Source organism: Stegostoma tigrinum, chromosome 3, assembly GCF_030684315.1.
Source record: "Stegostoma tigrinum isolate sSteTig4 chromosome 3, sSteTig4.hap1, whole genome shotgun sequence".
NCBI lineage: Eukaryota > Metazoa > Chordata > Chondrichthyes > Orectolobiformes > Stegostomatidae > Stegostoma > Stegostoma tigrinum.
Genome location: NC_081356.1, coordinates 84870765 through 84898292, shown reverse-complemented (window position 1 = coordinate 84898292; position 27528 = coordinate 84870765). Strand labels below are relative to the sequence as shown.

The following is a 27528-nucleotide window of genomic DNA, read 5'->3' as shown; positions in this document are numbered from 1 at the left end:
ATCAGCAGAAGATCACATATAACTATGTTATTATTCCAAAAAATCTGTGCATTCACAACCCTATGGGTTAGAGAATTTCATCTCAGTCCACACCAGCCACAAACAATCTGTCAGTCAATCAAAGACAGACAGCACAACAGCCAGAGGGATTTTTCTCTTCTTAGAACCAAAATGCATAATTTCCCATTTCCCTACATTATAGAGCATTTCGTGCCACTCAGTTAACTTGTTTACATCTCTAGAGATAATGGAACTGCAGATGCTGGAAAATCCTAGATAGCAAAGTGTGGAGCTGGATGAACACAATAGGCCAAGCAGCATCTGTACTCTTAAGATGCTGCTTGGCCCGCTGTGTTCATCCAGCTCCACACTTTGTTAGACATAATGGGAACTGCAGATGCTGGCGAATCCAAGATAATAAAGTGTGAAGCTGGATGAACACAGCAGGCCAAGCAGCATCCCGGGAGCACAAAAGCTGACGTTTCGGGTTCGTTATCTCTTGTTTATATTTCTATACAGCTTCAGTGCCCACCCACAGCTTATCTTTTCAGCTAGCTTTGTATCATCAGCAAACCAAGATTCACTACTCTCTGTTTTTTCACCCAAGTCATAACGTAGATTTTAAATAGTTGAAGCACAGAACTGAGCCTTGAGGCTCTCTACTAGTTACAGAATCACAAAGCAGTTACAACATAGAAGAGAGCCAATTTCCTGCCATTTCCCCTTGACTCTGAATATTTAAGTAATCCTCCAATTACAGATATCCAGGCTTACACTGTTTTAAGTTGCATTCAACAAAGCTTCTTTCTTGCTTGCTTGCTTACTTTGTGCACATAGGAAGTCCAATACAGGCTGAAGATCTGCAAAAATAATTCAGCACCGCTGGCTAGAAAAACTTTTCAAACTAGCTAAAAAATGAACTAAGATAATAAAATGTGAGGCTGGATGAACACAGCAGGCCCAGCAGCATCTCAGGAGCACAAAAGCTGACGTTTCGGGCCTAGACCCTTCATCACCCTCTCACCTATCCCCTCCTCCTACCTCAAGCCGCACCTCCATTTCCTACCTACTAACCTCATCCCGCCTCCTTGACCTGTCTGTCTTCCCTGGACTGACCTAGCCCCACCCTACCTCTCCATCTATATTCTCCTCTCCACCTATCTTCTTTTCTCTCCATCTTCGGTCCGCCTCCCCCTCTCTCCCTATTTATTCCAGAACCCTCTCCCCATCCCCCTCTCTGATGAAGGGTCTAGGCCCGAAACGTCAGCTTTTGTGCTCCTGAGATGCTGCTGGGCCTGCTGTGTTCATCCAGCTTCACATTTTATTATCTTGGATTCTCCAGCATCGGCAGTTCCCATTATCACTGAATGAGCTAACTTCAGTTGCCTCTCCAACGTGAAACTTATTTATCCCTGGTTAAGACCAAACAAAACTTTAACTTTAACAGTAAACTATAGTTAAATACTAAATGACACCACCTAGATAAGAGTTTCAGAAAGTTGAGCTTTGTACATTAACCCTTAAAGAGCTCTCACCCACCAAACAGTCAAGTTCATACTTTGTGGCCAGCTACTATCAATGATGAGGTAGTGTGTTTGATTGATTCTTAAATATGTTCAAACTTTTCCCTTTGTCACTCTTCCCAGAAAATCATTCCAGTTGTTGATTACTCTCTGCATGAAGAAAAATCTGCAGTGTAGGCTTGAATTGACTTTAATATGAAGACAAGGCTGAAATGAAGTGATGACCAATGAATCTAGCCACAGCAACGCTTATTGCTGCTCCTGACCACTGTACAACAAAAGGTAGAGAAATGGAGGAGGAGCAGACGTACTAGCAAGCACAGCACAAACAGTGGCTCCAGTGGCAGCTGAACAGCCAACTCTTGAAAAACTCATGAGTAAATCTCCCCTTGATGTGCAGTGATGGAACAGGAGGGCCAGAGTTTAACATCCTCAATACTATTTCCTCCAGATGAGCAAGACACAATGCCATCACAGACTGAGGATGTCCCGGGATACCATGATAGAACTGTGCCATTGGCTGCAATGGGATCTATGATCTAATGGAGTGTGTGGCCACCCCATTCAAGTGGCCACTAATATGACAGCTGCACTAATGTTTTGTGCAACTGGATGTTTCCAAGGAGCCAATGGGAGCCTATGTGGGATGTTTCAATCCTCATCCTACAAATGTATTAAGTTTGTCATCGCTGCAATTTGAAACACCATCTCATCATCTCATTTCCCCATGATAAGGCTGGTGATGTAGTACTGGTAACGTATTGGGTAGATAAAAGCAAACCAGAAAACCACTGCACAGGGGGCTTTGAAGAGCCTCACGCATGAATTTCAAAAAGTTAGCATCCTGGTTGAGGGATAACAGAGGAAAATGGACTATTCACTTTTATTTCAAAGGAAGTGGAGTATAAAAATAGAGATGTCTTGCTAAAATTACACGAAGCAATAGTTAGCTCACACATTGAATGCTGTGAAGCCTTGAGCCCTTTATCTAAGGAGTAATATATTGGCATTTCAGGCTGTTCAGTGAACGTTCACCACGTTAACTCCAGGTATTGGACAACTTTCTTATGAGGAGAAGTTGAATAGGCTGTGCATGTGCTGACAGGAGTTTAGAAGCATGAGAGGAAATCTTATTGAAACATTTCCAATTCTTAGTGAGCTTGACAAAGTAAATGCTGAGAGGCTGATTTCCCCTTGTAGAGCCTAAAATCACAGGGCATAATCTCAGAGGTATTGAATCCGTGGAATTCTTTACTACAGAAGACTGTTGAGGCTGGGTTGTTAAGTATGTTCAAGGTTGTAATATACAGATTTTAATTAGTAAGGGTTTTAGCGAAAAAGCAGGAAAGTAGAGCTGAGGATTATTAAATCAGCCATGATCTCATTGAATGGTGGAGCAGACTCAATGGGTCGAATGACCTACTTCTGCTCCTTTGTCTTAGGGTCTTTTGGTCTGTACTCTTTCGTTTACACAATTTACCAGATTTTATCCCTTGCCCCACCATTCAGTTTAAAATTCTCTCTACTTCCCTAGGTATGTAATTGTTAAGAACACTGTCTGCTGTATGGTTCAGGTGGTACCATCCCATTGGTACAGATGTCACTTCCCCAGTACTTGTGCCACTGCCTCATGAACCAAAGCCACTTCTCTCGTACCAATCCTTCAGCCACATTTTCTAATCTGATTTATCCTACGACAGTTGCATGTCGCTCAATTAATAATGTCGGGACGTCGAATGCATTGCCGGGGAGGGTAGTGGAGTCGGCCTCATTAGGGGCATTTAAGCATCTATTAGATAGGCATATGGATGATAGTATAAGATAGCGGTGGAGTTTAGATAGGCCTTAGGATTAGGGTAAAAGTTCAGCACAACATTGTGGGCTGTAGAGCCTGAACTGTGCTGTAATGTTCTATGTTCTCTGGTGACTTCATGATATTTGAGGTTCTCTTTCTTAATTTAGCACTTAGCTTCAACTTGAAAGAAAAATCATCTGACAGATGGTAGATGATATATTACTGTAAATTAAACAGTAAAAGAATATAACAAAGGTTGGATATGCAAACAAGAAATCAGCAACATTTGTGCACTGGTATGAGATCTGGAGTATTCAATTTAACTTTAGTTGTAAGACTTAAGTTAATCACACATATGAACTGAGTTTCAAAGCGTTGTTCTTTATACCTTAGAACTCTGGAGAGTTTCAGAGCCTATCAATATATTTTATTTCTAAGAATTAGATTTTAAATGTTGACTTCACAGTGATTACTAGTGCTGATAACAATACAATTAAAAAGTCACTTTCTTTGTTCTCCAGAGAAATAGGGATCACATTACCAAGAATCATCCAATGATCACTGCATTGAGCTGCAACTTAAGACTTAAATAGTGTATTTATATAAGCCTTTTAAATATTTTACTAAAAAATGACTATTTCTGTTGTAAACTAATTCAGTTAAACAATAAGCCAATTCAAATATAAAACTATGGGCTGAATTTTACTAAAAATCAGCCAAGTCTAAATTGCAGGCAATTTGATAGAAATGTTCTCTTCATGAGCTCGTGTAAGTGATCGCATGCTGCTCACCTCATTTTTTTATGCACCATGCCTCAATGGCATCATGTTTTTGCTAACTTGCAATCAGTGGCAGTGAAAAGCTTACCACTGCCAAGGCCTTCCAGGATTCACATCGCTTGCACCATATTTAATGACCGGCAGTGCACCAGTCCCTCTATCACAGAGGGGCTCCTTAACTATTCTAATTGGATGCCCACCTCTGTGGAGCAGGTAGCAAATCTGTTTCCTAGTCTGGTCCTGACAGCAGGAATGTGTTGGCGAAATATTCCAACTTTGCTTCTTCCTATTTTCTTGGCATCACTAGCTCCAAGCCCACCATCGTGGGGCATGAATAATTTAGCCCTGGGTTTCACCAATGTGACTCTTCTCTACCTTGTCAGCAGAACCTTATGGTCTTTCTCCAGCGCAATTTGTCTGCATTAATTTTCATTTGACATTGTATGATCCAAACATATGTTTTAGTTTGATCATCGGATACTTTCTGGGCTGCTCCTTGCTATTCCAGTGTGCTTTCTAGTTTACTGCCATCAAGAATTCTATTGACTTTCAGAATCTAAGTGATTAATGAAAGTTTGAAACAAAAATGGTCCCAATACTAATGGTCACAATATTTAATCTTTTAGCCAGCATAATTGTTACTCCACCATCTCGAGAAAGCTGGGAGGTCAAACTTGATTCATTGGGGAGTACAGAAATATCCCCAAGGAGCGATAGCGGATGTACCTATGAATTACAAAACTCAGTGATGATACAGCATGTTCTTTTTGTTCAATACCAAAAGCAATAACTAGGCCACCTCAACATCAATGGGTCTGAGAACATTTTTGTAACTCTTCTGCATTCAGTTGAGAATGGTATTGTATAACCATGCAGCAAAGATGATGGGGTTACGCTCTCATCTTTCATCAATGGAATAACCCAGCATATAAATACATGAAAAAGCTGATGTGTTTCGAGCGACTTCAAGAAAAATTGCTGAGTGTTTCTTGTCCTGCTTCCAAGGTGCTCAATGTCAGAGATACCAATTCAGTTCTTTGAAAATTCACATTGTGAAGGTGCTGCAAGGACCGAAGACAATGAAATTTATAGGCTATAATAGCTAGGCTGTAATGACAGTTAGCTCAGTTACTTTGAATGTGTTTCTTGGCTTGGTAATTTATGACCATGTTTTTCTGCTAGCAGAGATTGCATTCAACTGCAGTATAACCTTACTTTGCGCCCCTGTCTAACAAAACTTATATTAACATAGCACCTTTAAAGCAATAAGTTGCCCCAAAGTGCTTCACAGGAGGGTTACAAAGCAATGTTTGACAGTGATATGAGTTTGACCACGGTCATCTGCCTTAATAGGTTTTAAACAATATCTCAAGAAGGGGAGTAAGATCGAGGCAAGGAGCCTGAGGGAAGGAAATCCTAAGCTGAGGACCCAAGCAGCTGAAGGCATAGCTCCCAATGAAGAAACATTTAAAATCAAAGACTTACATAGAACAAAATTGAAAGAGCAAAGGTATTCTGGAGGGCTGTATGTGGTTATAGGCATCATGGTTCAATGGGACTTACAGGCAAGTTAAGACGTTGGCAACAGAGTAATGATTGAACTCCCACTGTTCATTGGGAAGTCAAAGGTGAGACTACTGGAAAAATCAAGCCTAGATGTAACAAACGTATGAAAGAAGGCTTTCCAGCATATATGGGGACCAGCTCCAACTCTGCGGTCTGCGTGGTCTCTTGTTCCACAACCAAGGCTATTCCCTAATCAACAGGACAAGCATTCATAATTATGGTATCATGTGAATAGATGATACAAGTCAACCAGTGAATCATAAAAACAGAGATTTCCATTTAAATAATACTCTGCAATTCAGGTTTCTTTTCCTGTGAAAGCTGAAAAGCATTTGCCTTCCTTGTAAGCTTTTGACAACACAGGGATTCTGTTCAAAATTATTTTTTTCTTTCGTAGCTTTGTCCCTATGGACATTCTCAGAGTTATTCAGATGATTTTAAGGTTTACTCATCATATGAGTGGCTGTGATTCTCACTTCTACAAGGTTGTAAGATGAGCAATTGATTTTCAAAGATGATTTTCAAGCTTCATTGCTTACCATGTCACTTTTAGAAGCATTTCAAGGACCCGTGCCAGATTACCAATGACTTATTGGCTTGGTATGTAGTGGAAAGTGGGAAATTGGATATAGAAGTTGCTTGGGGGTCATTTACCTTCCATTGTAAGCTGCTGCTCTTTTCAAGTTTGAAGATCTTGAATAAGCCCATCACTTTTGAGAGTCAACATATAAACATTGCTTGGATGACAAGTTCACCTTTTACCATTAATTGGCCTCCTGAGGAAAAATCGCAATGGGCTGATTTTAGTTGTTGTAAATCAGATGGGCCAAAAGGCACCCTACCCATAGTGAACATAAAACAAGGCATAATGGCATCGGGTCAGCAATTCAACTTCAACACAGCAGTTTCCTGAAATTGGAATGGAAAGATGTACTAAAATCAGAAGCCTGCCTGCCATTTTGAATTGACCAATTAGCAAGCTGTTGAACTTGTCTTTGACTCAGTCGCTTACAATTTTCTATTATCGGCTGCATTTTTGCATGTCAGACAAAGCAGCACAAGATTTCAAGGCCCATCACCAGGGCCTTGACTAAATGATGTAGCAGAATCTGCCGGAAGGTGACAGTGCCTGTATACATTTAACTCATTTTGTTTCTACTTTAAAAAATAAAGACTGAGAGAATGAGGAGCCTTTTAAATTTTTTAAACAATGAACAACATTCTAATGATTCAATAACTCCTGTGCTACACATTTCCCAGCCTAGAATCCTGATTGATTACAAGGTTTGTCACCAGGCAGCTTCTAATTGGCTGTTTGATGCTTCAGTTGTGGAGCTGAAATGTCAGGGACAGGGCCAAGGGAGCACTCATTTCCAACATGCCATTCTGCTCGCCACACTTCCATTCCCCTCAAAAAAAAATCCTGCCTCTGTCTGTGTGTGAAAAGGAGCAGAAGAGGTGGGGAGACAGAAAGAACAGTGTTTCAGCGAAAGCTGCAGGGAGGGTTGTATTTTATCGCACACAGGTCATTGTCCTGTCAGACCCTAAGTTGGGCGGCACGGTGGCTCAGTGGTTAGCACTGCACCCTCACAGCACAAAGCGACCCAGGTTTCATTCCAGTCTCAGGTGACTGTCTGTGTGGAGTTTGCACATTCTCCCCATGTCTGCGTTGGTTTCCTCCCACAGTCCAAAGATGTGTAGGCTGGGTGGATTGGCTATACTAAATTGCCTGTAGTGTTCAGGGGTGTGTGGGTTATAGGGGGATGGGTCTGGGTGGGATGCTGCAAGGGTTAGTGCGGACTTGTTGGGCCAAAGGGCCTGTTTCCACACTGTAGGGATTCTATGATTGTGGGGGAGAGGAGGAAGTGACCACTGTTGGAAGGGTGGTGACAGAAGGAAAGAATTAGAATTGTACTGAATTATAGGGGTACAGGAGTACAGTGAAAAGTTTACAATGTCGCCATTTGCAGCGCCAGTATGAAACGGGGAGTGGATTGATAACAAGAGAGGGAGATAGCTCTTGGCTGACATTCCTCCCCCCATACTGACACCAGGTCCCTCAATTACTCGCTGAGTTTAATGTTAAACATATTTGCCAGCAGTGCTAAATATTGTACTTTGTGAACTACAAACAAGATATTTGACCAATAATTATTGCATATATGATCATTAAATTGTGTATATTAAATATAAGTTATCATTTGATATTAAATTTACATTTGAATGGGCTTCTTGACATTAACACTTATAATACACAATATATATGTCCTTTTCTGCCATACTACTTCAGACTACAAAATACACATTCTGCAAAGGAAACAACACTGGAATCAATTATCAACTTTACAAAGTTCTAATGCAATTGTTCTTTTAAAATTCTGTGTTAAAAAGCATAATATAAATAATACAAACCAATTGAATGCAACATAACATCCATCAGTATTCTTAATGTCCCAGTTGTAGGAAAAATGGAATATTAAAATTTACAATTACTAAGATAAAGAATGGCATGAATAATACACATGGCTTTTTTTTTCTTTTCACAACTATTACAAAATTAACCGGCATCACTGGGCCATGTTAAATGTATTTTTTTTTAAGTAGGTGCAAACTGTGTAAAATCAGCTGCAGTTAACTCAGTAACACCTGAAACTGGACAACCATGTGGTGTGAATATGAATTCTACAAGAGAAGGAAAGATAGCCTGGTGGGCTCCAATGTGCAACCATAGCCCAATTAAAATGTCCTTGTCAAAGCTGTCTTTGTTCTTGTTGTTGATACACAACAGAGCTGATAAAAGTAACATTGCTTGATGTAACAGTGATGTGAGTCAACAACCTTAAGCTGTTGCAAAGCAAATATCTTGTGTTTTAAAAGCATAATATCACTCTGGCAGGGGTTCAGTAATAGAATGAAGTGTCTGAAATAACCAAAGTTGTTTTAAATGCCAACAGTGTCTAATTGGTGTTGCTCATAACACAAACCTGCCCTTACATTTTAAGGAAACCAAGCTGATTGCATTCATCATTGTTTACTTCAGTATATTTTTTACTAATTTTCACACTGTAAAATGAGTATCAGTTAAATAAATAATTGGTATGTCCTGCTTTCTTTCATGATTGGTTTTTATGACCTGAGGCACCATTTGGCATTGACTCTGGCTTCTTAGCAGCACCAAGGTTTTTGACAGTACTAAATGCATTAGGGACAGGCAAAGTCTCTATTTGTGAACTAACTCAAATTGTTTCAATGATAATGCTATAGAGAGCATCAGCTCTACAGACCTGAAAGAAGAAATATTCCAGTTTCTGTCACATGACAGACAATATGAAACACAGGTATTGTGAATATGCAAGATGGCTATAATATGAAACCAAATAAAATATCTGATAAGCTTTGGAAATCAGAGGCGAAAATATAATCAGAAGCATTATGCTATTTGCTAATGTGGGCATCGTGGATAATGAGACATTCTTTCATCCAAATTTTGAAGCAAGCACTTGGCTGAATAGGATAATCGCAACACAATCTCAATCTTGTGCATGCCTTTCAAATAGTATACATGATACTGGATGGCATATATTATTAAAATGTGTAGCTTATATTATATCACCTCAGAAAATGTAAACTGAAGTACTTATAAAAGCATAAAAGTTATTCAAATATGATCTTTTTTTTAAAAAAACTGACCACTTGGGCCTACTGTTTATTCTAACCTGGTATCTGCCAGATCTTGGCACTATTTCTATATCTGTACTGTTAACTTGTTGTGAACTATACTGTATCATGAAAAACCTTTTCTATTGCTGTAATTTAAACTATAAAGATAATAACAAAAATCTTTTCATAAGGCCAGCACCTTTCAATGTGTCCTTGTAATGCCTAAGAACCTCAAAATAGTTGTTTAAAAATGTTTTTCCCGTAAAAGTATATCTCCAAAATGGTGCAGCCACTCTTTACAAATGCTAAAGAACAGACTCAATGTTTTCACACATTTCATTCTCTCCCAAATGATAGATCAAGGTTGTCCTTCCAGATGATTTGTTTGAATCCGCTGCAGCTGCATCTAATGTTAACGTTGAAGCAAACAAATCTGAAGTGGTCATTCGACCAACTGAGTCTTCATCTCCCTGAATATACTCCTTGGAATGACTCTTTATATAATGCCATGTAGTTGTGTATAATATAAAGGCAATCGTTTTCAAGCCTATGGCAATGCTGACATAGAGATATCTGTAGGAATCGTTATTATATAAAGCGCACGCTCCACTTTTACTGCAGGTTTCTGACCAGATGAGACAAGTAGAGTCAATTGCAGCCCCAAAGATCAGTGGTGGTGGGATAAAACCTAGACAAGAGCAGAAAATAAGCAGAATGAATAAAACGGCTCAGCATAAAAACGTATATCACTTGTGTAACAATCACTTGGTTGATTTCTAATATATGTATATGTACAATATTAAATATAAGAATAAATTAACAAAATCTAGGAATTGAGCAGGAAATATAGCTTGAAAATCAAAAACAAGACTACAACATTGAAAGCTCAATACATCTAAGTTTATCTGAAGGGCACTGGAGTGAATAATCCTTAATTGTACATTTATTCAAGAACATTATGATATTGGATCCAGTGAGTTCACTGTAATCCTTAACTATAGAGGAAGAAGTATAATGACATTCCATCTCAATGAAAATTTGAGCTTCTAGACGCACTTGTTACTAGATCTTTAAAACAGGCGATGTTGCAAATGTACGAGTGCAATCATAGTGGAGAGTCTTCTGCCATGGCTCTTATTCCAAATAAAGAAGACACCAGACTCTCAAATCAATTGCTCTAGGATAAACACAGAAAGGCTTTAGGAATGCCCTTGAAAGCATCCCTCAGAAGGACACACATTCCAGAGGAATTGCCAAGGGGGGAACAAAGTGAGAGTCATGGTAGTTTCAGGTTTGTGACTGACCAAAATAGAAAAGGTTCATTCAGAAATGTACTGAGCACAAATTTCTTAAGGCACATGCAAAGACAAAGTGGAGGTGTCAGAGAAAGTGCACAAACCTCCAAACACCTCAACCACTGACCCTTCACACAACACCTGCCCCACATGTGGAAGAGTCTGCAGACTGCATATTGGACTAATCAGCCATCACAAGACCCACCAAACAGAAATGGAAGCAAATCACTCTCAGTTCCGAGTGACTGCCAAATGGAGACAAAGTTGGGGTCATTTTTACTGTTGCAATAATGTAAAACAGGTGACAACAAATCAACAACTCATTTCACATCTCTCCCAAATATCATGAGATGTTTAAAATTACTGCCAGTGAGGCAATGAACACATTCAGAAAATGATTTTCTTCACATTCTGATGCAGTACACAAAAAAAATCAATTATCCAAAGCTAACATCTTATTTTCAACAAAAAAATACTGCAATTACATGGCAGGTCCAAAAGAGAGAAAGTAGATTTTGTTTGCAGCTTGATGAAAGGGCCTGACCAACAGAATAGCCTGTTTTTTTTTCTAGAAGCTTCCAGACCTGTCAATATTTAGTATGTTCTTCAGGCTTATTTATGAAGTTCAAACACACTTTTGATTTCAACCCAAATGTTCATGTAATGTCCTTTGTATTACACGTTAGTAATAAATCTATGATTAAAGATGGCAGAAGAGCATATTCTTTGAGTTCTAAGGCCATCTTGAGGAAACTGACAATAAATTTGATCACAATGAAATTTGGAAACATGTAGCATCTTAAAAAGAGTCATTTATTAATTCAGTTCTTGAATGATCTAACTGCCTCCACTAAGTAGCAATTCTAAAGGGAATATTATATTTATATATTCTTATATTTAATTATAGTAAAGCTCTTTTCTTAAAAACTGCACACAGCGCAAATATTTAATGGCACCAATACTATGAGAATTTAATCTGCACAATCTGTTAGATTCGTACCAAAGATAATAATGATTCTTGTCAAATTTTCCGAAACTCCAGGACACATTGCACTTTTTGCCCTGTTCTCAAACAGACTTCTCAAGTACAGTTAGGCATAGGCAACAAATACCAATCTTGCCAGCAATGCTCGTGTCTAAGAAACAAATAAAGACAAGGATACACATAGATCTTGCTGTATTAAGAATGCCATGTAATTTGCTAATCCCTTCCCTTAGGAATACATGGCGACAAAAGATCTCTTCTCTCACACTTAGGTAGTGTGCCACACTGCTCTTAAGATGACGACAACTTCACACCAAACAACTCAGGTGGAGTCACATCTACCTTTCATAGCTCCATAGAAATACAAAGCCAGAAATTCCATTAAAGTCCTAAAAGGTTCTTACACCAATCGGTTTGTATGTTGTAAGTGTAGGAAATATCTGACAGTAAAAATACATGCAGAGCCGTTTAAAAAGCAAATGAAAAGATGGCTTCAACATTATTAGCAATAGAAGGACCGTAGAATCCCTACAGTGTCGAAACAGGCCCTTTCAGCCCAACAAGTTCACACTGACCCTCAGAGCATCCCACCATGACCCACTTGATCTAGGCATCCCAAAACACTACAGGCAATTTAGTATGGCCAATCCAACAAGCCTGCACATCTTCAAACTGTGGGAGGAAACCCACACCGATGCTGGGGGAATGTGCAAACAATACACAGATGATTGCCTGAGGGTGGAATTGAACCCAAGTCCCTGGTGCTGTGAGGCAGCAGTGCTAACCGCTGAGCCACCGTGCCACCTTAGACTCCTGAAGCCTAGTGAGGCTATTTTCTCCATGATACACAGATAATAATCTAGCATGTAGCTGTAGAATAATAGTGAAAATCTTAATACTTTAATAAAAATATTTATTCATTATAGCTAGAAATCAGGATTTGCCAAATAGATGGAAAGGTATATAAAACACTGGAAAGGGAGGAAATTGCTGTTAATCTCAATCCAATAAACTAATGTCAAACAGATAAACACCTAATTTTCTTTGGCATCAAATTAATTAAAAGTTGATGATTTTGATCTACTTTTCAGATTTAAAACAATAGGAGTGATATGGTTTAAATGAGAAATCACTCTTACAGAAAGCATACAACAAGGACTTACAATGTTGGAAGTCAGTGTGTCTCTGGAAAGTTTCCATTCAAGTAACACAAAACAAAAATGAAACAATTCATGAAAATAAAACCAAATAGCTATCGAGATAGTAGGAACCGCCGATGCTGCAGGTCTCAACCCGAAATGTCAAACTTTCCTGCTCCTCTGATGCTGCTTGGCCTGCTGTGTTCATCCAGCTTCACACCGTGTTATAACAAATAGCTATTGTGTGTGTAAGTAAAAGTCAGGAAGTGATATGATATCATGATATCACATCAAATCAAATACTAACAATTCCCTTAAAATTTTTCAGCCAACAGGAGTGGCTGACATTGGTGTTGAATTGGTGCTTGCATCCACCTGTCCTGCAGTATCAGTATGTCAAGTTCAACACTGGAGGCTTTGAACATAGGGTGACTACCAGAATTACAGACAAGGGCTTTCTGTTTCAAGGTGAAGTAAGCATATGAACATAGTGCTGTTTCTCCAAAGTAACATAGAAGATGCCTTCATTTTCCTGTTCAACACATACCACCCAGCAATTACATGTGGCAAGTCTATGATGCTCAGTTATGTTAAAACTCAGTAGTCCCTCTGCTCTGGCAAAGAATTAATAAGATTACGTTGTGTTAAAATCCAATTCTATCCTATTCTGAATAGTAGACTTCCAGAGTTTCATTGCACATTCAAAGCACACAGCTGCATATTGCTTCTATTAATAATGAAATCTGATGTCTAATCTGTTTTGCTTTGTTTACAACAGACAATGTCACCACCAATATTTTAATGGTGTATGACTAAAACTTGGCTTGATTTTTGTCCGCATTAAATTGACACCTTTACCTCAGGCTAGGATCACCACAGCTGTAAAGGGTGTAAAACATAATACAGTGTGGATACATCCAAAACTGACGGGTATCAGTATTGCAAGCTTTTCAATTTTACAAACCCACTGAAGCTCGAAAGTATTAAACAATAGATGTCTGGCTCTTTCTGAAATGTTGAATTTCATCAATAGTTTGTGTAATGTTTTATTCCTTCGGGGAAAGGAAAACCTTATTGAGTTCAGTTTGGTTACCCTGGTTGAAAAGGAGAATTTGCAGAAGAGTCAAGTACAAATTAGTATTGTGGAATAAATTAACAACAGAATAAATATTTAATAATACTTCTAATTTCTCATTTCAGGGAATCATTGGTAAGATATATTGATTGGCTGGGAAGATGTTGCAGTGTAGATTAAATTTATATTATGAGGATGGGGTACATAATGGGTGACATGGTGGCTCAGTGATTAGCACTGCTGCCCCACAGCACTAGGGACCTGAGTTCAATTCCACCCTCGGCTGACTATCTGTGCAGACATTGCACGTTCTCCTTATGTCTGTGTTGTTCCCTCCCACAGTTCAAAAAATGTGTATATTAAGTGGATTGGCCATGCTAAATCATCCATAGGTGTGATGGCTATGTGGGTTAGCCACATGGGTAGGGTGCCTTTTGGAGGCCTGAATAGGCTGAATGGCCTGCTTCCATACTGTAGGGATTCTATGATAAACTTAGATTGTGATTTTCTTTTAGGTTGAATTTGACCTAATCAACGAATTACAGAAGAATTATTTGCTGTGGTGACGAATCCAGAAATAGGAGCCATAAATTTAGACATAGGCCATCTAAGAGTGAAATTGGGATGTTTCCTCCAAGAATGGGTAAGAGAACCCTAACCAGATAAATAGAAAGCGGGACATAACACCAGCGCTTCGTCGGAGGCTCACTGATGATGTTACCTAGAATGGTGACGAAACGTCTGAAAACTAACCTTCCAGCTCAGCGAGCAAACTCACATCCATGGGTAACAGAAATCTGGAACTCTCATCTAAAAAGCTGTGGACGCTAGGAGTTTTCAAGACTGGAGTCAGTTAATGGTGATCTAAAATAAATATTAATTTTTGTTTATCTCTTCATGGGATGTGACCATTGTTAGTAAGGCCAGCACTTGTTGCCCATTCTGAATTGACCTTGAACTGAGGTGGCTTGCAGAGAGCAAATAAGAGTCAATCACATTGTAGTGAATACAGAGTCACAAGTAGCCAGATAGGTAAGATCAAGTTTCTTCATTAAAAAAAATTAGTGAACCAAACAGGTGTCACAACAATTGAAGATAGTTGTCATGGTTACCATTAATGTGATAAGCTTTATATTTCATTAATTGAACTTAAATTCCACCAGTTGTGGTGGGATTTGAACTCATGTCTCTAGTACATTAGACTGGACCTCTATATGGCCATCTCTCCACCTGATAAGCAGGTTATTAGTGAGGAGATGTTACTTGAATTCACAATTCTTCTCCCACCGCGTTGCCTGTGACTGACAGGAGGCTGCTTTGTTTGGGTTAGGTTTGTGCTGTTATCTGTGGGCAAGTGATAGCTGGTGAATTTTATGCATGTCAGGTAGATGCCAGGCAATGTTTGCATTGGAAGATCTCAGAAAGGATGACAGATAGGTTAGGTGCAGAAATCTTCAATGCTTTTTCAGAAATGCGTACAGGGCCCATCAACTTCGCTGTCCAGTTGACTGAGGCTGTTCTTGGCATACATTTCTTGGACTTTCATCAATTGTAAAGAAAAAAATGTAATATATATATGCCTTAACGTAAACTCCTTCTTTTCTTGCCTTTTGAGTTTTATGTTGTTATAGAAATCTTAATTATTTCCCTTTGTATTATCTTCTTACCTCGTTTCATATTCTCTTTTATCTGTTTCATTCCTTTTCAAACTCAGTATTTGTTACATTGCTCATAATTATTTTTCAAATAAATTAAGTTTCCATACAGTCATTTGGTTGAATAAATGTGGAAGTGTGTTTGGTGCACAGGCGGCTGGCGCATGCCAAGGTGTTAGATTAACATCTCACCATGTGGTTCAGAAAGTCGACACCAACATCTGGATAAGTAGCCTGTCTGTGTCGCATGCGCATAAGAGTTTGTCAAATATGGGAATACTGCTAGGTTCTGGCTGCTGTGTCAACACACTAACAGCATGGCACGGCAGTGGCAATGGCAAGGCATGGATGCAACAAGGATTCAGGTAGGCACTAATGGGCCAAGTGCTAAGACAGCAAGCAAAAAGCCCCAAGCTGCAGCCTGGTCCAATCTGTGTGCTGGGTTCCTGTCCTTGCATGCAAAGTGACCTTGCAGCAACCTTTCATTGTAAGCCCCTGCGTTCTAAATGGCTTGCAAGTGGATCAGAGAGAGGCCATGAAGATTGTGAGGGGTTGTCAAATGTTCGACGCCAACGTCTGTGAATGCAGGGTGAATATGGCTGGTGGCCATGGTTCACTGCCCTGAAATACCGTTTGGTGCTGAGTATTTTGGAGGCTTCTCGAAGCCAGCAGTGAGCTGAAGTCACCAGATACATATTTTGACTCCAACTTTGAGAACTCTCAACGTCGATGTTGTTTGGCACATTTGGTAAGGCAGGAAGCTGGCATTAATAAGGTGTCCATCAAGATCTCATCCTTCTTGATTAGCAACTTGCCTCTGCCTAGCAAGATCCTCACTATCAGGGGTATAAGAAAATGCAGGAAATTGATCTGGAATCAAGATAGGCCTCAGAGTTTTCACTCAATTCTGCCACAATTCTCACTTTAGCTCATGTTGCTCAGAATCCTCTAAGATTCCATTCATGAACTAAATTTCTCTCCCCAGAGACGTTGTCAGGTTGGCAAGCTTTTCTAGCATTTTCTGTTTTTATTTAAGCTTTCCATAATCTGCAGTATTTAGCTTCTGTTCTACCAAGGCATTTACTTTTTTTTAAACAGGATAGGGTACCAATAATATGACTAATATGGTTATAGCCATTGGGCAGCAACGTAAGTTACTGTTTTGTGAAGCAGAGCAACACCAACAGTGCAGTTCATCATGAAGTGCAGTTAAGGTCATCATGAAGGTTCCACTTTCTCAACCTCGGCCTTTGCCTGAGGTGTGGGGAACCTCAGGTTAAACCACCAGCAGTCTTCTCTCCCACCCCCAGGCCCCATTCCCACCCCACAACCCCCACTCCCCCACCACCACCACATCCAATGAGAGAGCAGCCCCATGGCCCTCTGTAGCAACTTTATCTTCTGTCGCATGTCGTTGTGATACACTCAGTGCATGGAGTTTCATGGCAACAAAAGTGGCAAATTGCAACAGAAATGGCCATGAAATGCCTCCTTCTTGAATTTTCAATAGTCATGATGAACATTCTCCAGAATTCTAAGAACACCTCTGTAGGTATGGGCAAACTGAAATATAACGCTAGCTGAGTAAATAACTGAATTGTAATACCCACCAAGTAGTCTTAGCATGAGAAACTGGACACCAAGAGCATACGATTTATATTCAGGATTCACAGACCTGTGGGGATGAAGAAACAAAACTAATTATTATTCACCAGGCATCACTGACTGGACACCAGATGTAATTCTAGTGATAACCTTGTCTTCATGTACAATCCGCACTTAGGTTAAGCAATCTGGAGCCTCCTGTATTGCAGTATTCTCATACCTCTACCTATCTAATTAACCTTACACATCCTGAGCTTTCAGACAATTGGTAGTATATTGCTAGCAGCATCTATTAAAATAACAACAAAAAGAAACAATTTACTTTCAGTCAATTTCATTTGGCTGCCAGGGAAAAGAACATGTTTTTCTGTTACATTTTTGAGACACTTACACTGCCCTGGAGTGGAACTTGCATAGTACGCACCACACAACACCAGCAGCAATGGAAACATCGTGCTGCAGATTAATTCAATGAAAGAAATTTGCAATTACTCTGTTTGAGTTGTTTTTTTCAGGAGTTGTGTTAATCAGTTCACTTCAGGGGCCAAGTTGATCAGTGAGATTCACAGAAAGATCTAATAAGCGTTGATTACTCTTATTAAAAATGAATAACTAAGACTAGAGAGTGAACTCCGAAGCCACTATTTTTGTGCAGAGATGCTCTCCACCTTAGAAAAAATATTGCTCGGTGCACAGTTCAGAAGTCCCACCCTCGAAACTAGTCCCTGCCATTTCATAGGACAGTGGGGAACAGAAGCAGTGTTTCTCTTTATTCTCGTGAACTGGCTTGGCAACATTTATTACCAATCCTTAACTGTGCTGGAGAACTGGGTGGTGAGCCACCTTCTTGAACTGCTGCCTGCCCTGCCCTCTGTTACAGAGCCAGCGTGCTGTTAGGAAGAGAGTTCCAGGGCTTTTACCCACAGACAGTCAAAGAACAGTAATATAGTTCCAAATATGGCTGATGTGAGGCTTGGAGTGAATGTTGCAAACGGTGAAATATCCATCCAATACAGCCTTTGCCCTTCTCAGAGGCTGAAATCATGCATTTGAAAGCAGCTATCAAAGGAGCCTGGATGAGTTGCTACAGTGAAGCAAGGGAAAGGTTGATGGGTGGGATGGGGGCATCAATTTATATGAATTGAAATGGGAGCTATTAACTTGGCAGTGAGAGTCGGGCAAAGGGCATAGGTTTAAATGGAGGGTATGATGGTCTATGGTGACATGAAGTCTCATCGATTTTCCATGGGACCTGATGGGATCTTGAAGTCACATTGATGGGGCATGGGGAAGCATGTGTGGCAGTGAGGGGCATGAGAGGGCTTAAGAGTGCAGGCATTTTAAAATTCTTGTTTCCACAGATATAATAAAATGCTACAGCACCAAGGATAGACCTATGTCCAACACACACACACACACACACACACACACACACACACACACACACACACACACACACACACACACACACAACACACTCTTTCTCATCCTCATCAAACATGCACTCTCTCTCTCCCTTATATATACACAGACACTCACACTCCCTGATACATACTCACTCTCCCTGATACATACTCACTCTCCCTGTCACACACACACACACACATACCAGTGTGTGCAGGTGTGCACTGTCACACACACAAACACCCATACACGCATGTGCGCGCACACACACGCATGCATTCTCTCTCCCTCATATGCACACATGCACATGCACACTCATTTTCCCTCACTAACACACACTCCTTTACACGCACACATACTCACACTTACTCAATCTCTCTCTCGCTCTCTCACATACACACAGACACACTCACTCACACACACACACACACACTTTTTCACCGACATGACTCAGGCATAAACAATGAAACTCAAAGAAGCTGCAAGGATCGGAGATTGACTATTGCACCTTACAGCATTTGAAAGCCCCAATACTATTGTTCCCAAGTGATCTTTTCACATATTTGTTAAATGAAAATGTAAATGTTTTCTATACCTTAACTAAAGCAGATAGAACAATCCCAGAATTTCTTCCAGCAACACTGACATTGGACTGCTGAGAAGGAGTCACTCACCTGATCAGAATCACAACTGAGGGAGTCTGTGCCATTGCACCTATTAGACTTCCTACACAAACAACAGCAAAAAATGCCGGGAATGCATTTCCACAATTTGTCCTGGGACATCCTCCAGACATGGCTGTAGCATTCTGGGCAAATTCAGTATTGATACAGGCACAGTTGGTAAGATTCTAAGAAAGCAGAAAACATTACAAAGACATTTTAAATACCATAACAAACATTGCCAAAGATACTGAAATGTGAGGCTGGATGAACACAGCAGGCCCAGCAGCATCTCAGGAGCACAAAAGCTGATGTTTCGGGCCTAGACCCCCATCATTGCCAAAGATACAATATGTTAGAAGATTTTTCAAAATAACTTCTGTGATTACCATTTTTTCTGTACATGCAGATCTCCCAAACTCTTATCAATTTGTTGAACTGTAAATATTTTCTCTGAAGTATTTACAAACATGAGGTAATTGACTTTATTCATGTAGAGTGGCCCATCTTAGTACGTAAATCTATCCTCAAAAATCTTTTAAGCACCTGTGAAGCAGTCTCTAACTGCTTCTAAAAAATCCTATTTCTGTTCTGTGCAAGTATTGTTCTTTCGTATGAAGAAAACATTTTTGATATCCTACATTTTCAGTCTATTTGTCTTCAACCAGTATCACTGTTGCTTTTCCTTTACTTAATGTCATGTGTACTGCCAAATAAATACAAAGTAAGATGGATTCTGCAGATCTGGAAGAAAAGCAAGAAGTGTTACAAGAACTCAGCACATCTGGCAATATGTGGAGAGAGAAACTGAGTCAATGCTTCAAGTCTAGTATGAGTTTTCTTCAAAACTGAATTGTTTCAAAGAAGATTCCAGAGTCAAAACATTTTGAGTCAAAACGTTTGGCTGGCAAGTTAACTATTTTGCTGAGACATAGGGCCCCAAGATAGAACTGCCGAAGGCGGGGCCCTCATCGCTATCCAACCTACCTCTCACACTGCCACCCTGTCTCCACCCTCTCAGCGCTGTGGCTAGGTTTTCCCTTTCCTCACTTTCCATTCTGTATCAAACAGATCACCTTTCACAATTCCTGCCATCCGAAAAAGGGTGCCACCAAACAGGTCTTCTACCCCTTCCTGGTCAGTGTTCTAAACCACTCCCTGGGGAGTCCCACTCCTCAGTCACCCCCAACATCTTGTTCACATCCCACAATGCCCTTCGATGCAAATGGACAAGATGTAGCACCTGCCATTTTATTTCTTTTCTTCTCACCATCTGAAGCTTTGAACATTTTTCCTAGTTGAAGCAGAAATGTGATTCTTTCAACTAGATATATTATATTTGCTGGTTACAATGCAGCCTCCTCCACACTGGGGCAACAAAATGTGGATTGAATACCCGCTTTGCTTGGTGCATAAACATTATCTTGGGCTTCCAACAACCTCCCATTTTAATACTCTTTCACATCTGTATCCTCAGCCTGTAACTGTGTTGCAATGAAGCTCAACGCAAACTCAAGAAGCAGTGCATCATTTACCATGGATATTTTGAAAAGCCATTTTAATTCAACATTGAGTTTAATAATTTAAGATCATAAACAGTGTCCCTCAATTCCATTTTTGATAACATGCACTAGTCTTATTTTTGTTTTTCATATTTTTGCTTTTAGCCACAATTGTTCGTTTCTTTGCCAACCATTCCTACTGTGGAGAAATCATCTGTTTCTTTACTGCATTCATTACCTCTCCCATTCTTATTGCATCATGAAACATTTGATCATCTAAACAATTTTGCCACTCACAAATAGACCTTATTTTTTGAGCGATGAAATGATGGCTGAATGTGAGGAGATTGGAAACTCTTCTCTGTCACTGTCAATCACAGAAACCAGTGCTGGTTAAAAAGCGACTTAGGAAAATCACCATTCACTGGTAATGCAAGATATTCACTGTTCATCACTGCTAAAGAAACAGAATTACAGCTTAATGGTTGGACTTGCATCTTCTTGCTCGCACAGGACAGGGGATTCCTAAGATCTGTACTACATTTGCCTTTGTCCTCTTGTCTGCATTGGGTATCCCTCCCACTTTCGTTGTTAAGCTGTGTTTAGGTTTGATGTCACATTTTATTTATCTTTTCAAGGTAATAAAACTCTCCTCTTTTTCACTCAAGAAACTTTTGAATTGGCTCTCCTTCATTGTTTGATCTGGTTAATTAGGTTTAGTTGAACCATGATAGCTACTTGCTTTAAAAAGGTCAAAATAAAGAATACATCTGTTATGATTAATTGAGAGGAAGTTAAAGGAAGAGGAAAGCCACGAGCCCTCACCGCCTGGTTATAACAATCTTCCTTCAGGTCAAACTAATTGTTACAACAGCAATGCTAAATAAACTTGTCTCTCTGCTATCTTTCACAATTTCACAATATTTGCACATACAAACTTAAATGGTATGAAGTGCCTTGCAGTTTCAGATACTGAAATTATAATGATACACTTTTATCTGGAACCAGTAACTACCATTTCTTAATTGAAAAGATATGACTTATTCATTCACTTTTTACACCATCCGTGATCACTATGGGGTTCATTGCTTCTACAGAGAGTACAATGGGTGAATGGGCATGTAAGTGCCATATATTGGCTGAGCAAGCATGATGGGCTATGGGCTGGGGACACGGGCATATATTAGCATAGGAGGCATAATGGACCAAGAGGATGTTTATGGAATATACCTTGGCATGGAGACATAAGGAGGATGTTTTGAACTTATCAAAAAGTTTCACTCTCATATCTCTGATGTGCCACGAGCCACAACCCTTTAAAAAGCTTGCCCAGCATCATAAAAACTGTGGGTATGTAAATTATGCCTACCTCAGCAGCTGATGGCCCGCACACTTAAAAGGCCCGAGTAAAAATTGGGAGTTTGGGTATGGGAGTCGGAGATGCTGGAGTTGGGTTCTGGCTACTGTTTTCAAATAACTCCTGAGTCAATGACAATCTGACCTTTGATCTTAATATGGCTCTTGAAATCTGCCTAAGGTGGATACTGGCTGAGTTGACATGGAGGTTTAGGGACGAAGGGTGGTAGTTGGGTGACATGGGTTGGCACGTTCACATTATGTTCACTTTGAGTATTTGGGGGCCATGGGATAGAGTGTCGGAGCATATGCTACCACGGAGGGCGTGAATAGACATTAGAGTGAGTACAGGGGTATGGTTAGACTGGATGGAGCTTGGGGTGTGTGTGTCTGAGCAGCTATGACAGGCTATGGCTAGATAGCCCAATATACAAACACTAGCAGGAAGAGGTCTTTTACAAGCCTACTTTGGCGATAAGCATCTGCTGTGGCTGCTTCCAAACTGTTCCCAGGAACCTAACTCTAACACAGACCTGTCCTACATCCACCCTCAGAATCCACCCTCAACTCTGTCCGTGTAGGAATGATAATCAAAATCATTAACACTCTCTTCACAAATGTTTCAGCCTGTTCAGTGCCAGTTATTTATGTTTTTATTCCAGAAATGTGGCAGTGCCCTCAAGCACATTTTGGAGTTTTTAACCTCAAAATTTATTCATTCAATTTTGAAAAGGAAAACTGTCAAGAGAATTAACAAATTACAAACCAAACAATCCATTCTCAGTACATGAATTAATTATAAAGCCTGATAAAAGCAAATCAATATGAGGGATGCTTTTAATTTTACTGAATATCTGGGCAGAAAATCACACTGAAAAGATTTTTGAATAAAGAAACACAACAATACTCCCTTAAGATATAACTTATTGATTTTCAGAAACACAATCCTGAGTGGTTTCTAAGTAGATTGTTGTTCTACATGATGTTTTGGCGATTTAATCTAGAATTACAAAGTTACTTTTGCTCACTTAGTGCCCTCCAGTTGCATGGGTATATCCTACAAGCAGCTCAATCCCATTCTTGCTCAGCCTCCATGTGTGCACATGTTCCAATGGGAGTTACAAGAGTTACAAACAAATGTAAGAGTGATAACATTCTTTTTCCCAGACAGAAATCATAGTTTGAGAAGAAATGATCAATTTGCTTCAATATTGTGCCATGAATCTAATAGCATATCTCAGCATTTTTCACAAACTGGCACAAGAAGAATTGCCAGCCTATGAGAGAGGCCTTCCTTACAGCAAGGAGCCAAAGCCTTGGTCAGTGATCTTGAGAACTTAGGATGTACATCATGGAAGATTCTGCTTTTAATAGAGGGCTACAAGGACAGAGAGATTCACAAAAGGCCAAAGTCAAGGAAAAGGATCATAGAGGGAAAGAGAAGGTTGGAACAGACTTCAGAGATCGGGTGAGGACAATGTTGTGGGAAGATTTAAGACAAAAACAAGAAAATTTAATGTTATCGTTGAGGATCAGAAATCCAACTTAGGTCAGTAAAAAATTAACAGCCAGTTAAAACAAAGGAAACCAAAATGTTCATTTTTGGGATTGCAGAATTAACTTTCAGGATACATCAAGGATCAGTGCTTGAGGCCAGCTATTTACAATCTATATGGATGGCTAAAATGACAGAAACAAATGCATTATATCCAAGACTGCCAACAATACAAAGTGAGGTTGGCAAATAAAATTTGAGAAGTGTTTTTCATATAAGAGTTGCAAAGTGATGAAAATTGATTCAGAGACTGGGCTGGAAATTACTAGATGATATAACTTGACTGTGTGAAATTATCCACTTTGATGGAAAATAAGTGGTTTTTTTAATGAAATGTGAAATTATCAAATGCTTGTTTTGATTATCTTTGTACGTGTATAGAAAGTTAACATGCAGGTTAGCAACAGGGAGGCAGCAGTCTAACGGTAGTGTTGTTTGACTAGTAATTCAGACACCAGACTAATAAGATTTAAATCCCACCACTTAAGTGGTTAAAAAAATGCAGCAAAACTTGAAAATGGGCATACTGGAATACTGCTATAAAGTATGGAAAACAAATCGGACCAGTATAAGACCATAAGACCATAAGACATAGGAGTGGAAGCAAGGCCATTCGGCCCATCAAGTCCACTCCGCCATTTAAATCATGGCTGATGGGCATTTCAACTTCACTTCCCTGCACTCTCCCCGTAGCCCTTGATTCCTTGTGAGATCAAGAATTTGTCCATCTCTGCCTTGAAGGCATCTAACGTCCTGGCCTCCACTGCACTCCGTGGCAATGAATTCGACAAGCCCACCACTCTCTGGTTGAAGAAATGTCGTCTCATTTCCATTTTAAATTTACCCCCTCTAATTTTAAGGCTGTGCCCACGGGCCCTAGTCTCCCTGCCTAACGGAAACAACTTCCTAGCGTCCACCCCTTCTAAGCCACGTATGTGTCGTTCACAAACTTTACTGATTTCTCCTTCTGGAATGGCAGATGGTGAAATGTGTATTCAATTAAAAACAAAACTGGAATAAAGAAAAGTCCAATGATAGCCATAAAACCACTGTTGTAAAAACCCATCCAATTCACTAGCGGCCTTAAGGGAAGGAGATCTGCCATTCTTATTTGTTCTGGTCTGTATGTGACTCCAGACTCTCACTAATGTAGTTGAATTTTAACTGCTCTCTGAGAAAATTCAGGATGCCAATAAATGTAATGCCAACATCCCCTGAACGAATCTAAAGTAAACAATGTTAAGAAGGAGTACTATGGAAACACGATCATAAGAACTAGGAGCAGGAGTAGGCAATTCAGCTCTTTGAGCATCTCAGCCTCAACACCACTTCCCTGCCCACTCCCCATAAATCTTCAACTCTGTTCTATCTTCTCCTTAAATTTACTCAATGTCCGCGCATCCACCATAGTATGGGGTAGTGAATTCCACAAATTCACGACCCTTTGAGGGAAGTAATTTCTCTTGATCTGTTTCAAATCTGCTGTTCCTTATCCTAAAGCTGTGACCTCTCATTCTAGATAGCTCCACATCCTTTCTACATCTACTTTATGAATCCCCTTCAGCAGTTTATATACCTCAATTAGATCTCCTCTCATTCTTCTAAATTCCAGAGAGTATGGACTGTTTGATATCTCCACATCATCATAATATGACTTCAGAAGACAAACATTTCATCTCTGAATCAATCTAGTGAACCTTCTTCTGAACTGCCTCCAATACAATTACATCCCTCTGCAGGAATGGGAACCAAAATTGTACACAGTACTCCAGGTACAGTCTCACTAATAAACTCACTAATTCCTCTGTTCTGAGGAAGGGTCACTGGACCCGAAACATTAACTCTGTTTTATCCTTCATAGATGCTGCTAGACCTGCTGAACTTTTCCGGCAACTTTGTTTTTGTACAGTCTCACTAATGCCGTGCAGTCGCAACAACACTTTTATATTTTATTCCTTTAGCAACACCTGCAAGTTCCCTTCAAGTCACTGACTTAGAACTATATTACCATCCTTTCACTACTTTTGAGTCAAAATCTTGGAACTGCCTTTCGAAGTGGACTATGGGTGTATGTCACATGAACCGTGGCAGTTGAAGAATTCAGCTCATTACAACCTTCTCAAAAGCAATTAGGGATTAGCAACAAACACTGATTTTTCTCGTGATACTTACATTCCATTCAACAAAACAAAGTATTTATCCAACAATATTACAGCATAGAGTAAGGGCATGTTGGAGAGATGACATCTGGTGTACCCTGTACTCTTTTGATCACATTACCCTAGGAAGGATTAACTTAATTTAGAACATATGCAAAAAAGGCCTACTAGATTGTTTTCTTGGATGCTAGGGTGACGGAAAGATTGAGTAAAATAGGTTTGCATTCTCTGGTGTTTAAGAGAAGAAGTGACCTCACTGAAATATACAAGATTTGAAGAGTACTTGACAAGGCAAATACTGAAAAGCTGGTTTCCTGGCTGTTGAGTCCAGAACTAAGGGTCATAATTTCAGAATATGATTTAAGCATTTAGGACTGAGATAGGAATAAATTTCTTTGTTGATAAAATTGTGAATCTTTGGGCTTTTTAAGCCCAGAAAGATATAGCTGCTTATACATTGAGTGCACTGTAACTGAGATTGATTTTTTATGCACTACGTTAATCAAGGTATTGGGGAGAGTGCAAGCAGGAAATAGAAGTAAAATTGAATATTGGCCCTGATTTTATCGGATACCGGTACCGATTCAAGGGACCACCATTGCCCCCTTCTTTTCTTTTGTTCTCATAGTATTTTAAAATATGGAAAGAAACCATTCAGGCCATTAGGTCTAAGATAACAAGGTGTAGAGTTGGAACAACACGGCAAGCCAACCAGCATCAGAGGAGCAGGAAACATTTTGGGCCTAGATCCATCTTCAGGGTCTAGGCCTGAAACGTCAGCTTTCCTGCTCCTCTGATGCTGCTTGGCCTGCTGTGTTCATCCAGCGCTACACCTTGTTATCGCAGATTCTCCAGCATCTGCAGTTCCTCTCTGAGACCTCATTGTCCCATTTCACTCACAAACTCAGACTTCCCTCCTGGTTCTGCCCCTGTGTTCCCATGTAGGGTGGAAACCGATATAGAAAATACAGGAGAAACTCAGACCCACTGTCTCAGTACCTGGCACACCAACATATAGACGTGCCAAAGAACTACAACAGAGATTGTACACTACCCACTCCATCCACTCATCCCAAGAATTCCTCAACATCATCAAAAAAACCCGGATAGAAGAGGTTGAGATGATGATATCCTTCAATGTAACAGCACTATTTACATCCGTAAACATTGACCTAGCCAAAGAGACATTTGCCATACTGCTGCATGAATCAAGTGGACAGGCAACCCAGGACACCAACATAAATGAAGACACCACCCTGAGACTGCTGGTTCTGTGCCTCACAACCCATTTCACCTTCAAAGACAGCATATACAAAAAAATCAATGAAACGCCAATCGGATCCCAGATATCAGGACTGATTGCAGAAACAGTAATGCAAAGGTTAGAACAGACAGCATTCCCCACTATACAACACAAACTTTGGGTAGAATACACCTATGTGATTATCAAATGCATAAAACTAGAAGAAATCTACAGACACATAAACAACATTCTCACGGGGATTAAATACACGAAAGAAGAAGAGAACGACAACAAACTACTCTTCCTGTACCATTATGGTAGAACTCAAAAACAACGGGAAACTCCAGACTAGCACATATAGAAAGACCACACGTATGGACCAAATACTCAATTACGCTAGCAAACATCCCAATGCCCGCAAACGGAGCTGCATCAGGACACTACTTAAATCAGCCACAACAAGTGAACCAACCCAGAACTGGGCAAAGCAGATCGGGGCACCTATATGGAGTTTTCAAAAGGAATGGATACCCGAAAAGCCCAATCCACTGTTACCTCCAAGACAGACCA

At 39.9% G+C, this 27528-nt stretch overlaps 1 protein-coding gene across 3 annotated transcripts in view; it reads right to left on the bottom strand.

Annotated features, from left to right (window-relative positions):
* Positions 1 to 6918: 6918 nt before the first annotated feature.
* Positions 6919 to 27528, bottom strand: part of LOC125451253 (solute carrier organic anion transporter family member 3A1-like) — a 312267-nt gene continuing 291657 nt past the window's right edge. For all 3 annotated transcript variants that reach the window (XM_059644724.1, XM_048528183.2, XM_059644725.1), the window contains 3 exons: positions 19156 to 19331; positions 17083 to 17147; positions 6919 to 10011 (listed from right to left, as the gene is read on the bottom strand). In XM_059644724.1, coding sequence (XP_059500707.1) covers positions 9629 to 10011; positions 17083 to 17147; positions 19156 to 19331 — 624 coding nt within the window. In that variant the 3' untranslated portion in view covers positions 6919 to 9628. The remainder of the gene's footprint in view (positions 10012 to 17082; positions 17148 to 19155; positions 19332 to 27528) is intronic.